Genomic DNA, 15,214 nt, shown 5'->3' with positions numbered 1-15,214 from the left:
CTTGAGTTATTAAAAGAACCAACACACTAATATTGTTGTAAATAAAGTACACACAAATATTGTAGTAAATAAAGTACACACAAGTATCATAGAACAAAAAAAAACCTCATCAGCTTCTAAAAACTCTTTAAAATCTTGATCTTCAATAAGCTGAGAGTGCCTCGCTAATCGATTCATGTACCTAAAAGAATTTTTTTATTTATATAAGTACAAATATCATAATTCAACATCCCTTATTGTGAAACTTGAATAACATGATTGAAATAAATGAATTATAAATGGATTTTATGGAAATGGATGAATGAATTAAGTTAAAATAATTAGATTAAATGGATTGTATGTATAAATAAATGAAGCGAATGGTTTTTGTTAAACTTAAAGAAAAATTATTTAGCTAAATATAGTAAGTGATGTTCAATATGTACAGGGGGCGGGGTGCAAAAAAAAAGCCACACTCAATTTTTTGATAAAAAAACCGACAAAAAATATCTTAAACTCATATAATTAAAGTAATTCATGACAATTTTTAAAGAAATGCATATAATATTATTGTACATCACATATAATGAAAAGAAATTAGGATTTGTAAAGTATTTTTCAAGTTTTAACTCTATTAGTACTTAATTGGCCATCCTTTGTTTCTTATGACTTCTGCGCATCTAGAAGACATACTATCTACAAATCTTTTTAATAGCAAGAAGAATTTGGAATAGTTCATCTTCATTCGTTGCCCTACAATCTTGCAATTTTCTATCCAATATAGACTAAAGATTTTCTATTGGATTTAAGACATAACTGGTATCAATTTCAATTCCAGTTATCTTTTATTCAACCGTGTCATATGTTTGGGATCGTTATCTTGTTGAAAGATGTAGTTTTTATTAGGGAAAAGTTCTTGTATACTTGGTCCAAGTTTTTAAACTAAGATTTATTTGACGAGATATTGTCCATTTTGAGATATTAGTAAGGTCCAAATCTAGTTTTATCTCAGAACATGTAATTTTACGATCTTTTTTGACTGTATTAGGAATAATATCTCCCAGATCCAACAGACCTTTTAGCTGTACCAGTGTGTTTATATTTCTTCACCTATCTACTAATAGTTGAGTTTTGTTGTTTAAAACGTTTTCCAATGCTACTGTGAGACTCTCTGGTCAGCAGCTTCAATGATTCATACAATTTCTATATCTGTTAGTTGTTTTCTAAAATATTATATGTTTGTGTTTATCTGTTTTTTAAAGATTTTATTTATATAAATATTAGTGAATATATAAACATATCTTTTCTGTACAAGATTTTTCACAACCTCATCCAATTTTTTTTAGTTTTGCTCCCTTAAACATTATATACATAAATTCAAGAAAAAATGTTAGTGGGGCATTTTTTTTGCACCCCACTGTATGTAACATGAACTTTTAGCTCATAGACTTTCAACTGACAATAGGGAAAGTTTGTGCACCTAGGGCCTCCTAGTATCTAGGACCACGCCACTTTATTTGAAAGCTATAAATTTCTAAGTTATACTTATCAGTAAAGTGATTAGTTATAAAAATTTTCATTTTTAAAAGTTTTGATTCTTAAAGTTGCTACAAAATGTTATAATCGGAATACGCTTTTTGATGGTCTAAAGTAAATTTTTGCCGATGGTAATTTAGATTGTTTTACAATCCTAGAGGAAATGTTTTTCTACAAATTCTTGTATATTATATTGTTTGTTACTGTTTTATTATGTTATATTGTATTATGTTTATATTTATATTGTATTTTATTATATTATCTTTATTATGTTTGTTACTGTTTTACTATATTATATTGTTTGTTAACAAGGTAGATTGTTGAATTTTGATTGGTGCAGAATTTTTTTTTTGGGTTTGTTTTGAAATTACCATTTTATGAGTAGACTTGATTGTCAATTTTGCTAAGTACTATTATTCAATTTTGTTATTTATTTAAGTGTAAATTTGTTAAAAACAATTTAAGATTAAATAAATTTTTAATCTAATTTATGTGTCTATCTTTGTTGTCTATTTACTATGGACATGATTTTCAGTTAATAGCCCTAAGTACAATTAAAAATAAGCTTATTGTACCTAGGGCAACAATATTTTAAACCCTTCTAGATGATGGACTTTTATAATTTAATTCACTACACCTATATTAATACAAAGTAATTAGTATAGAGATGTGATCATATCACTTTCCCTATTTCTTAAAAATCTGGCCCTAGGTACAAGAACATCCCCTACATGATAATTCAAAGTTTTATATTAAAATTCTTTAAAAAATCTTCATTAGATGTGTAAACTAATATTTTTATTTTTCTCTTGAAAACTTTTATCTTAAAACAATATTATATAAGATATTTATATAACAAATTATAAACTATTTTATACACAGAATCAACCAAGCTACTATTTTGGAATTCCAAAATGAATTAAAGCTAGTTAAGATAGACCAGCTGAACATAAAAACATTTTTATAGAACCTAAAAAACAGTTAATTTAACACTTTAAAATAATGTCAAAAAATATTTTCATTGATTTTGTAATGTAACATAAGTTTAATTTTTTATTTAAAAATCTGATTTTAACAGTTACTATTAAGTACATCTAACTAAAAATATAACAAACATAATTAGTTTTTTTACTAGAAAAATAAATAAATTTTAAAATATTTTTGGTAGAAAAAAGTAGCCACCAAATAAAGGCCCTTATCTTTTTGATTAAATTTAGAAATCAAATTATTTTTATTGTAAAACATAAACATAGTAAATTAATAGAACCAATACTTTTCTAGTTCATGTTGTCTTCTTTCAACAAAATCAGTTGAAGATTGATCATCTTTTGAGCTTTTTACCATAACCATACCTATAGATAAATTCATCATTTATTTATCAAACCTTTTTTGAAGTCCAAGTTAATTATTTGGTTATTATTGGTCTACACAGTAAAAATATTTAAAAAAAATGTAAAAAAGTAAAATTTTTATGAGTATACCAACAACAGACTTGTCAGGTGGAGGAGGCACAATACGACCAAGAACAAGGTGCTTTTCATTTAAACGTTCATGCAAACCAAGAAAATCACTAAATCTTCGCTTAACACACATCTCTTTATTTTTAAAAATTGACATAGATGTCTATAAAAATAACAATAACTTAAAACTAATTTAAATATATATATATATATATATATATATATATCAGGGTGTTAGCCAGGAAAAAAATTCATACAGTGTTTAAGCGAAATTGGGAATTTAGGTGCCGCCAAAAAAAAAAAAAAAAATGCCATTACATTCTGACATTTAAAAAAGTAAATACAATTTTTTAGAAACAATCAAGTTTCAATAAAATTTTTTTATTTTTGCTGGGTTATTCATAGGAATATTTTTCTATTTTATATTTCAGGAATATTTTTATATTTTATAAATGTTTAATTCTAATTACTCAACTTGTTTCATTTTGAGCAATCTTCATCAGTTTTCATTTTTAAATCGCTTATCTCTTTTGTTTAATATTGTAGAGAGAAAACAAGAACAAAAGACAATTGTTTGCAATTTTTTTAATGAATGAATTAATAAATTTATTCATTGAAACTTTGATCTATTTTAATTGCGTACATCGCTTTTAAATACAGTTTTAAAAGGTTTAAACAATTAGTTACATAAATTGTCTTCTGTTATTTTTATTTTCATTTTTAAATTATAAATGTAAAAAAAATGCTAAATAGTATTTAATTTTTAACAAAACATTTTTGACGATTTCCAAGATCCTCTTGTAACTTTTTAACTTGCTAAAACAACTTTTTAATTAACGACGGTCGATAAAAAACTCTATACGTTATACGTAGGAATGCCAGAATTTTACGGCTTTTATGAAGGAAAACACTAAAAAAAAATTATTACAGGTTTTTAAAATCTGTAAAATTTTAATTTTCGTAAAATCCAGACGTTGGCAACCCTAATTATATGGAAAGATTTTAAATGTTTCAGTTTTTAAATTCTTTTGCATTTTAAAACTAAAAATTATAAAATACTTAAAAAAATTTTCTTAACTTTCTTATATAGGTAATCGTATTATTGTTCATCATATTTTATATTACAATTTTTATCATAGATACATTCAAAAGTTAAAAAACTTATTTAAATCGATAGCTTTTAAATGAAAGTTAAATTAACGTTTCCGAAATTTTAATAACTTTTAATTGAAAAACTTGGTTGGCTCGCCAATTTCCGTCAAGTATAATGCTACTTTAATTTAAATACTCGGTGTAGTTAAGGCGATTTACAAATTATTCGAACTTACTTATTTGAAATTAGCATGATTTTATCAGCGTATTATGTCCAAACAAAAGCTTAAGATGTTATATTTTTTTTTGTTTCAGGTTTTTTTTAATATTTGAAGAAACTTTTCTCTTTTTTATATAATTTTCTAATCCTTTTTACTACCCATAATAACGAATTTAAAGAATACCATTTCGCTCATCGGCGTTAACTAAATTTAGTTAAAAATCTTTTGAAAAAGTGCCTTAATTTTCTATAGATCCTAGTTCTAATTGTTTCTGACCTATATTAGCTTTATATAGTTGTCAAAATACAATATTTCTATCAATTTTTACAAAAAATACAAGATTTCCGACCAAAAAAGAACTTGCAATCAAGAACAAGCGCCAATAAACGATCGGAACAGATCAAATTTTTAATTTATGATGTTCATTTTACCTAAAAATTGTGTTTATTTAAAATCTTATTCGAATTTGGACAAACGATTAGGATTTTAAAAAGATTTAAAAAAAAAAAATCTACGGTCTGGGTTTTTTTGATTCAAACATTTATATTTTATGACAACGCAAAATTTATCATTTTATTTTTTTCATCTTTTCATGATTCACAGACTTGATCATTTAACGGAAATATGTCGTAGTCAACAAAATATCATACAAACGCTATAGTGTTTTAAAATAAGGACATCAACTAAATTTAATCGGCATATTTAAATATCTAGTCAATTAGGTATTTAAGTAAAAAAATATATTTATATACAAAAACTAATTTTTTTTTTTTTTTAAATTTACAGATATACATTAAATATCTACATTTACAGATATACATTAAATATCTACGTAAATTTTGTATTTGTAAATTTAAAAAAAAAAAATTTTTTTTAATTATTGTAAATATTGTTAATAATTAATAATATTATAATATTATTTAATTATCTTCGTTTATGTTTTACGCAAATATAAAATATATAATACATTTCATTGCATGTTTTATTTTTGATTTTTTTGTTGTTATTTTCAGTTTACTTTACCAGCTAACTTATTTTACTGAAATTATTAATAAATCTTTTAATATAAAAACATTAATTTATTTCAAATTATAATATTTATTAATATGCAAATTTTATTTGTAACTTACCTAACTTAAGATAAACAGCAAGAATGTAAATAAAGATTTTTTGAATAACAAAAATAAATTAATGAAATAATTTATTAAACGTTTGAACAATTTTAACTGGAGAATAACTGACGTCAATTAAAAATTAAAAATAATTTTTTTTTCAACTTTTGAATGAATGATCTTGTTTGTTAATGACGACACGTTTTTTCACATTAAAAAATCGATCTTAATTCTTAATTCATTAACTTAATTCATTTCCTTGTCGTGCGTACTAATTGCGTTTTTTACTCCTCTAGCGCAACACTTTAAATCTGAAACTGATTTAATTTTTTTTTTTACCATGATCTTTAGAACCTTTGGGAATTTTAAACCAAGTGGGAAACCGCGTTATACGCGGTGCCATCAGGCTGGCTAACACCCTGTATATATATATATACATATATATATATATATATATATATATATATATATATATATATATATATATATATATATATATATATATATATATATATATATATATATATATATATATATATATATATATATATATGTATATATATATATATATATGGGTTATTCCATATGAAATCACCTAGTTTTTCAAAAGTGTTCCAGGGTACCACCTCAAATTTGGTTCCAATTTTGACCACCCACAGTTTTTATGAAAAAAACACAAAATTTATACTTGAATTAATATTGGCCAAAATTGGAAAAATTTGAGTATCTGGAGCTTACAGTAGATTTTTTTAATTTTTAACAGATCATAACTTTTCAAATAAAATAGATGATCACCTTAAATTATTTACAGTAATAGTTTTTCACCCAAATAATCTATTTTTGCAAGTGTTTTTGACTGATTTTAAACAATTTTTGAGTTTTTGTAACTCAAAGTTGCTAAATAATGCAATATTAGATAAAAATTTTGGAAACTTTAATAGGCTACAGTTCAATACCAACAGACAAGCTGTGCCAATTTTTTGTTACTTTCGAGTACTTGAGTAACCACTTGTGAAAAAAATTAAAATTATGTGATAAAAGTTATTTTAGCACTTGCAGCAGCCTGTTAAAATATTCATTTTTTTTTTTTAAATATGATAAATTACATTCACTTTGTAGGCATAGAAAGTAGCGTAGATAGTTAAAATAAATTATGAAACTTTTTACTAGCAAGGTTCTATATATAGACAATCACCAAAAAAATTTAAAGACCTATATTCTATCTTATGATATGATTGTAGCCCTATGACTTAGGTGTATACTTTTAATTTTTCCCTGAATAAATGTAATTAGTTTTCCTTAAAATAACATTATCAGTGTTTTAATTTAATTTATTTGATATGATTTTATAATATGTATTTGTTTAATTTTATGCATATAATATAATTATAATATTATAAATTACACAAAATCACACAATAGTTATATGTAGAAATAGCTTATTGGTTACATTTTAGAAAGTTTTAAACACATTTGTACTTGAGATTTTTACTGTTTTTATCAATGGAAAAATATAAAAAAGTTTTTTTTTTTAGATTATAATGTTACATGTTTAACCCTTGTTTTTAATATTTTTATGTTATTAAAAAATGTCAGAGAAATGTTGTGTGGGAAGAGTTTAAATAAAGATTGTTATAAAATATCATATTGTAAAATGGTAGGAAGAATAAGACTAAAAGATACTGATATTGAAGTGTTTATTCAAAGGATAGGGTAAACTTTTGAACCAAATGAGGAGATATGTTTTCACCATGAAAAAGCCTATATTTCTAGATATGAAGCACTTCAAAAATACTGCTGTGATCCATTTAGAGTCCACAAGAAAAAAATTATTAAGGGATTGTGTAAAGTCAACATATCAATAGTAAATCAACTTAAGATCAAACCTGGTCAAAAAGTTTGTACTAACTGTATGAATAAATTCAAACTTGAAAAAATTACAGAAGTTAGTCAAGATGAAGCTGCTGAAGAAGATTTTAATTGTTCAGACCTTGATAAGAAAGTTCTTAATAATAATGTGTCTTTATTGGAAATATCTCCACACAAAAATGTAAGTAAGCACAACAAATTAGGAAATGGAAAGTAAAAAGCTAAAAAAATCACAACATGTATGACAAACCTAGTAGCGTCAGAATTGGATATAGACCCAAAAGATATAGTATAGGAAAAAGAGCAAAAATGTATAAACTGTAATGATTTAGACAAACTGTTAGGATGCGATAAAAAATAAATTGGAAATAACATTGAAGGAAAAAAAAGTTCAACTACTAACACTAACTCCTGATAGTTGGTTATTGAAAAAACTTGCAAAACATTTTCAGTTTCAGATCGTTTTGTTAAGAAAGCTTGAAAGTTGAAAAATGAAAAAGGAATACTTGCTAAATCTGCGGCTAAAATAGGACAGTCACTCAATTTGCATGTGTTCTTATTATCAAAATGCTAAGTTGATGTGCACTGCTTTACCTAAAGGCCAATTAATATATTACAAAGATTTGATAAAAGTATGTGTTTGCAATATAGATAGTCAAAGCTGCATGTTTCATCCATGTTCCCACTGCCCTGGTAAAGTAAATTTGAAGATTTATTTAGAAAATGTGTTTGAAAATAATGATTTTGATTTTGACGATCAGATCACATACAAACAATGGGTGTCAACTGACCGAACTGCACTTGTCACAGTCCAAACAAGCTATATTGAGTTTATCAAAACTCTAAGTGAAACTTTGTATGACCTTTGTCACCACCACTTTATTAAAGAAGCACAATCCTCCTACTTATCAGAGGCAAAAAGAACATTAGATCAACACACTTATCTTATTCTTATGGATTTTGCAGAGAACTACAGTTTTCTTGTGCAAGATGCGTACAAGGGTTTTACTGGCAAGCTGATCAAGCTACCTTACATCCATTTGCTGTTTATTACAAAGATGAAAAAAAATCAACTCAAATGTGAATGCTATTATACAATTTCTTACCATCTTCGCCATGACCAAACAACAGTTCATTGTTTTCTCACAAAGTTCATCCCTATGATCAAAATCAAACTACCCACAATCAGTAAAGTAAAATCTTTCAGTAATGGTGCTGTGTCACAGTACAAAAATTACAAATGTCTGTTAAATTAATGTACCATCTTGAAGATCACAATATAAATGCTGAGCATCACTTCTTGCTAAACTCCATGGCAAAAATCCATGTGATGGAATAGTAGGAACTATAAAAGCAGAAGCAAAAGCGAGTCTTGGCAAAAAAAGATCTTTCAAACTTTCAACCTAGTAAATACATTGCATGCTTTTAAGATGATGAATGATACATAGGGCTTGTGCTTGAGATTTTTAATGAAAACCAAGATGTTAATGTAAAAATCATGCATAGAAACGAATTAAATTTAAAATGGACTAATGATGCACGATCAAGTCAGTGTTGGATTCCATTTAACAAAGTAATATGTCAAATAAGTGCTCCATCCATTAAGGGTAGAATTGCTCGTGACTACTAACTTACTTATAATAATTATGACAGTATTATGAGTTATGTAAATCAGAGATAAAGAAATTAGTGTACTTGTGTTTCATGTGAATATACACTTCTCCTTTCAGCATTTTTATTTTTTTGAAATATAATATAACTTGCGTTATTAGGTATCCTTTTAAACTAAAAAAGCATTGCACTCAAAATGCTAAAATTATGTCATAAGATAGAGTATAATAAACTACAAAAGTTTCCAAAAATTTTCCTATTATTGCGTTTTTAGCAACTTTGGGGTACAATAACTCATCAGTTCCTCAAAGTCAATCAAAAACACCTACAAAATTAAGTTATTTAGGTTAAAAACTTTTAACATACAAAATTTCAGATGATTACCTTTTTTATTTACAAAGTTATGCTGTGAACTATCAAAAAAATCTTATGCAAGCTCCAGGTTCTTAAATTTTCCTGATTTTGGTCAATATGAAATCAATCATAACTTTTAAACAGTTTGGTTGATCAAGCTGAAATTTTGAAGTTTGTATTTTTTTATAAATATTGTGGGTGGTCAAAATTTGAAGCAAATTTAAGGTGGTACCCTCGTGACCATTAGGTGATTTGATATGGAATGACCCATATATATTAATAATATTTATATAATAATTATAAAATATAAAATATATATATATATATATATATATATATATATATATATATATATATATATATATATATATAAGTATATATATTATGTATATATATTAGGGTGGTTCAAAAAACAACTTTTTTTAAAATAGTCTGCTGCACTTAACTAAATGTGTTCTATATAATACAAAAACTAGGGTTCGCAAAATGTGTCTGCGCAGACAAAATATGCACATATCTGGGCAGACGTCGGTGCCGACGTCTGCGCAGACACTTTAACGGAAACAAAAAATTTTAATTATCTAAATCAAATGTCTGAAATTATTTTTGCATAAATTAATTATGCAAAAATAATTTCAGACATTTGGTAAAACTCGTAAAAAGTAGATAATTATGATAATTATCTACTTTTACGAGTTTTTCATTACTTATCTGTTTCTTTTTGGTTCGAGCTACATATAATCAATTGATATAAACTTTTGTAAGTGTTTCTAACTACAATTTAAAGTGATTTAGAATCAAGAAATCATGTATTTTTATCATTTAAAATGTTTAAAATGGAAAACATTAAAATTTCGAATTATTGACAAATCTTGATCGAGAGAAGCATTCTGGCACTTGTTTAGCATGTAATAAAACTGTTCAATGGTCGAAGGAACGCCTTGCAGCGCATAAAAGATCAACATGTCCAAACGACAGTGTCAAAGAAAAAAGATTGTTTTCTAAGCGTAATTATGAATCGTCACATCTAATCAATGATTCTCAGCAACTTCCCTCTACGTCTGATTCACCGACGCAGAGTGTACACCAATTAATAAAGAGCTCAAAAATGATATCGACACGAAGCTTGCTAATTTCTTTTACCGTACGGGTATATCATTTCGTTTAGTCGAATTGGAGTCCTTTAAGATATTCCTTAAGTCGCACAATCCATCGTACGCATCTATCATCCCGAATGCTAAAGCCTTATCAGGATCTCTGCTCGACAAACAATACACAAAATGTTCTACTTCTGTAAATGAAATTTTGAATTCTGAAACAAACTTAACGCTGATGTCTGACGGCTGGACGAACATAAGAGGTGATCACATAGTGAATTTTTGTATTAAAGCGCCGATCAGAAACCTTTTTTTTACACCTCGATAAATACATCCGGAATCATTCAAAATTCATTTGCAGTTGTTGCGGCAATCTTTCAAGTTATTGAGAAGATTGGCTCACAAAAATTTACCAGTTTCATAAGCGACAACGCTCCTGTTATGAAATCAGCGTGGAGGATCATCGAGGAGAAATATCCACACATCTCGGCTAGCGGATGCCGAGCACAATTGAGGCTACAAAAACAGTCAAAGATGCAGAGAAAATCATCAAATATGTGAAAAATCATCACATTGTGAAAGCAAAGTTTGATGAAAGACGAATTGCAGCAAACATTTCTCTTTCATTGTCCATGCCTGTATCTACACAATGGTTTAGTTATTATAAATCAATGAACAGTCTCCAGCTATCAAAATACGTTCTTATTAAGTTGGTAGACGAAGAAAGTACATTACTGAAGGAAATTCAACCAAAGAATACATCTGCTGATGTTATGAGGTTGATAAAATCTAACCCATTTTGGGACTGTCTCTCTAAGCTTGTCAAAAGCATTGAAATTTCTTCCAATGTGATCGGAAAGCTAGAAAGTGATGAAGCTCCATTGTCTCTCGTGTACAATTACTTTGGTCAAATGTACAATTCATATATGGACGATAAAGACATACAACAACAAGTGCAATCTCCCCTCGATTTTCTCTTTACACAAGGTATTGGAATTGCCTTCATATTAACGCCCAAAAATGCCACAGAATTTATATTTGAATGAATTTATATTTGAATGAAGATAAAACCGATTTTATCACTGCTACAGTTGAATTCGCCAAAAAGATCAAACCTGAAAATGCTGACACTGCTGAGGATGAACTGATTGCTTTTATAGGAGAAATGGCTGCGCTGCCTGAGAGAAGAAAGGAAACAATATTCAAGATGAACGCGCGAAATTATTGGAACATTATTGGTTGTGATAAATAACCTGCTCTTTACGAAATTGCTAAGCCTATTAACGAAATGATCTGCTCATCGGCTACAGCAGAAAGAGCTTGGTCGACCTTTCGATTTTCACTCGCGACTAAGAAATCGTCTTACGAATGAGAGAGTTGAAAAGCTGATATTCTTGTATACCAATAGCGTGCTGATGGACACAAATGACAAGACTGATTACATTCTTGAAGAAGGTGCAATTCTCAATGAAATTGAATGTCAAGAAATCACCGAATAGGCGCCAGCATTATATTTTTTTATTACTGTAAGAATCTTTGAAAACTCCTATTGTTACTAATCACAGAATTTATAATAAAATTAGAATATTACTTAAAACATTTTTTAGGTTTAAAACTTTCTTTGTTGATTTCAAAACATCGTCTGCAAAGCAGTAAATTTTGTCGGCGCCGACGTCTGCGCAGACAAATTACACTGTTAACGCATATCTGCGCAGACAGTCCGAACCCTAACAAAAACACTAGGTTTAAAATTTTTTTGAATAAAAAATATTTTTAGGGGTGCCTCAAGACCCTTAAAAATTTGACAGGTTCCTAATATTTTGAAAAAAAAAAAGTTTTTCAAAACTATGTCAACCTGGCACTCAAAAGAAGCAAAACTATATAAAAACTTAAAAAATAATAATCAATTTATATAAAAAACATGTTTAAATAAGCTATTTTAAAAAAACTTAAAAAGTATTTGCTTTTTTTATTTTCATCTTAAAACAATAGTTTTTTGGTGATTATATCTTAAAAAAATATTTTTATGTAAATTGATTATTATTTTTTAAGTTTTTATATAATTTCGCTTTTTTTTTCAAAATATTAGGGACCTGTCAAATTTTTAAGGGCCTAAAAATATTTTTTATTCAAAAAAATCTTAAAACTAGTGTTTTTGTATGATATAGAACACATTTAGTTAAGTGCAGCAGACAATTTTAAAAAAAGTTGTTTTTTGAACCACCCTGATATACATAATATATACATAATATATATATCAGTGATGCGGAGTCCCAAAAGGACTCCAGCATTATAACTTTATATTTTTATGCTCTCTGGTGTCCAGAAGCTCAAAACATGTTGGTTAATTAACCTGCTATAAGAAAAAAAGTTTTGATGTTTAATGACTTAGAACTTTTTGTTTTTAAGCCCGGAGTCCTGGAGTCCTTGCCGCCATTTATACCTGAGGACTCCGGGTTTAAAAATTGATTGTTCTTCTGACCTATCAGTCTTGATTTTTTCCCCATTAGTAGCCATAAACTTTTTTATATTTTTAAAGCTCCTGGATACCAAAAACTAGAAAGAAGTAATCTTTTTGTGACTTTCGAATCCGGAGTCCTTTTTGGGATTCCACATCCCCGATATATATATATATATATATATATAATATATATATATATATATATATATATATATATATATATATATATATATATATATAAATATATATATATATATATATATATAATATATATATATATATATATAAATATATATATATATATATAATATATATATAATATATATAAATATATGTATAATATATATATAATATACATAATATATATATATATAATAAATATATATATGTAATACATATATAATATACATATATATATATATATTTATATAATATATATACATAATATATATAATATATTTATATATATATATAATACATATATAATATATATAATATACATATATATATGTATATAATATATATACATAATATATATATATATATATATATATATATATATATATATAATATATATATATATAATATAACATATGTATAATATATATATATATAATATATATATATATATATATATATATATATATATATGTGTATATATATATATATATATATATATATATATATATATATATATATAAATATAATAACACACACACACACACACACACACACACACACACACACACACACACACACACACACACACACACACACACACACACACACACACACACACACACACACATCAAAATTGAAATAATGATTTTATGAATATTGGTTTTGCTCATACAAAAATCCTATTTGTTATACAACTCTTTTTTATCAATAAATAATTTGAAATTAGTATCTTCTAAACAATAATTTGATAAAAAAAAGTTCTTTAGGCTTTCTATTTCTTACTAGAATATAATTAGATTTTTTACATACCTGAGTTGTAACATTATATGCCATGTAAGCACTCATACCATCACCTAAGAAAATTTAAGAATATAAATTTATAACACCTTAATATAGTAGACTTAATGAAAGTTAATTTAAAAACATATGTTGTTAAATCAAACATTAGTTCATATAAGATCACATAAATAATTAATAAAAAAGTACCTATTTTTATTGGATCAGAAATTTTAATTTTAATATCAAAGGTATCACCGCCTTCTTTTTCAAGATCCTAAAATTTCATTAAAATTTTATTAATTTTACCCAAAATAATGTGTTCTATATAAATTCTAAATTAAATTTAAGTAAATAAATAACTTAATAAATAATTTAACTAAGTGAACATCACAAAATATATCTGCTACTGCAGACTTAGGTTGGTACAGCTCCACCTATCTTGAAGTATCTGATCTTATTAACTCTTCACAAAATAAGACTAGCCAAATTTCTACAAGTCACATTTTGAATCTAATAAACACACATTTTCTGAAATCTCTTTCAAACAAGTAAATAAACAAAGTAAAAAAAATACTCCTGTTTTCAAGTATAAAGTTGTCTTTCACTTTAACTTTTGAAAAACCTGTTGTCAGGGATAAAGTTATCTTTCACTTCAACTTTTGAAAAATCTGTTATCAAAACAACATTTCTGTAACAGTCTTGCAGTTGTAGTTGGCCTAAAACTATTACTTTTTAACTCTTGAAACTAACAAGTACTTGTCTGAACCTTGTTTTCCTGCTTACTGGAAAGCAGTATCTGTAAATTATGTAAATTGTAATCAATGTAGTTTCTATGATGATAGAATATATAAACTGTTAAAATATGTGCTTTCTATGAATGTTATTGTTTTTTATTATGTTTTGATTTTATTTAAAATGTTGAAAAAATTTTACTAATCCTTATTTTGTCTTCTTTTACTGAAAAAAACTGTATGGAATAAGGTAATAAAAAAGACACTAAATGTATAACTATATACACTATAGTATATAAGTATATATATATATATATATATATATATATATATATATATATATATATATATATATATATATATATATATATATATATATATATATATATATAAATATATATATATATATATATATATATATATATATATATATATATATATATATATGTATATATATATATAAATATATATATATATATATAATAAATATGGTATAGCAATTTAATAACAATTTAATTCATTAAGATAATATAACAATAGTTTAATAATAAATTATTTAACTATCAAGTCAGCTAAAAAAATTCACAAAGAAATTAAACAGTTATACTAAACTGTATACTAACTTTTAGCATCGTAAGTATACAGTAAAGTATAGAATAAAGTTAGTATACCGTATACTGTAATTAGCAATCCCTAATACACACACATCTAAGATCATAAAACATTTAGTA

General features: G+C 25.7%; 1 protein-coding gene across 1 annotated transcript in view; it reads right to left on the bottom strand.

Annotated features, from left to right (window-relative positions):
- The window catches only part of LOC100214782 (sorting nexin-2), a 33,107-nt gene that overhangs the window by 13,692 nt on the left and 4,201 nt on the right, over positions 1-15,214 (bottom strand). The window contains exons 2-6 of the mRNA XM_065815397.1: positions 13,960-14,026; positions 13,783-13,826; positions 2,997-3,138; positions 2,789-2,867; positions 106-181 (exon numbers count right to left, since the gene is read on the bottom strand). Of these exons, the coding sequence (XP_065671469.1) occupies positions 106-181; positions 2,789-2,867; positions 2,997-3,138; positions 13,783-13,826; positions 13,960-14,026 (408 nt within the window). The remainder of the gene's footprint in view (positions 1-105; positions 182-2,788; positions 2,868-2,996; positions 3,139-13,782; positions 13,827-13,959; positions 14,027-15,214) is intronic.

The sequence above is a fragment of the Hydra vulgaris genome, chromosome 13 (assembly GCF_038396675.1).
Source record: "Hydra vulgaris chromosome 13, alternate assembly HydraT2T_AEP".
Taxonomy (NCBI): Eukaryota; Metazoa; Cnidaria; class Hydrozoa; order Anthoathecata; family Hydridae; genus Hydra; species Hydra vulgaris.
The sequence above is the reverse complement of the archived record's forward strand: the minus strand, read 5'-3'. Positions and strand labels throughout refer to the sequence as shown.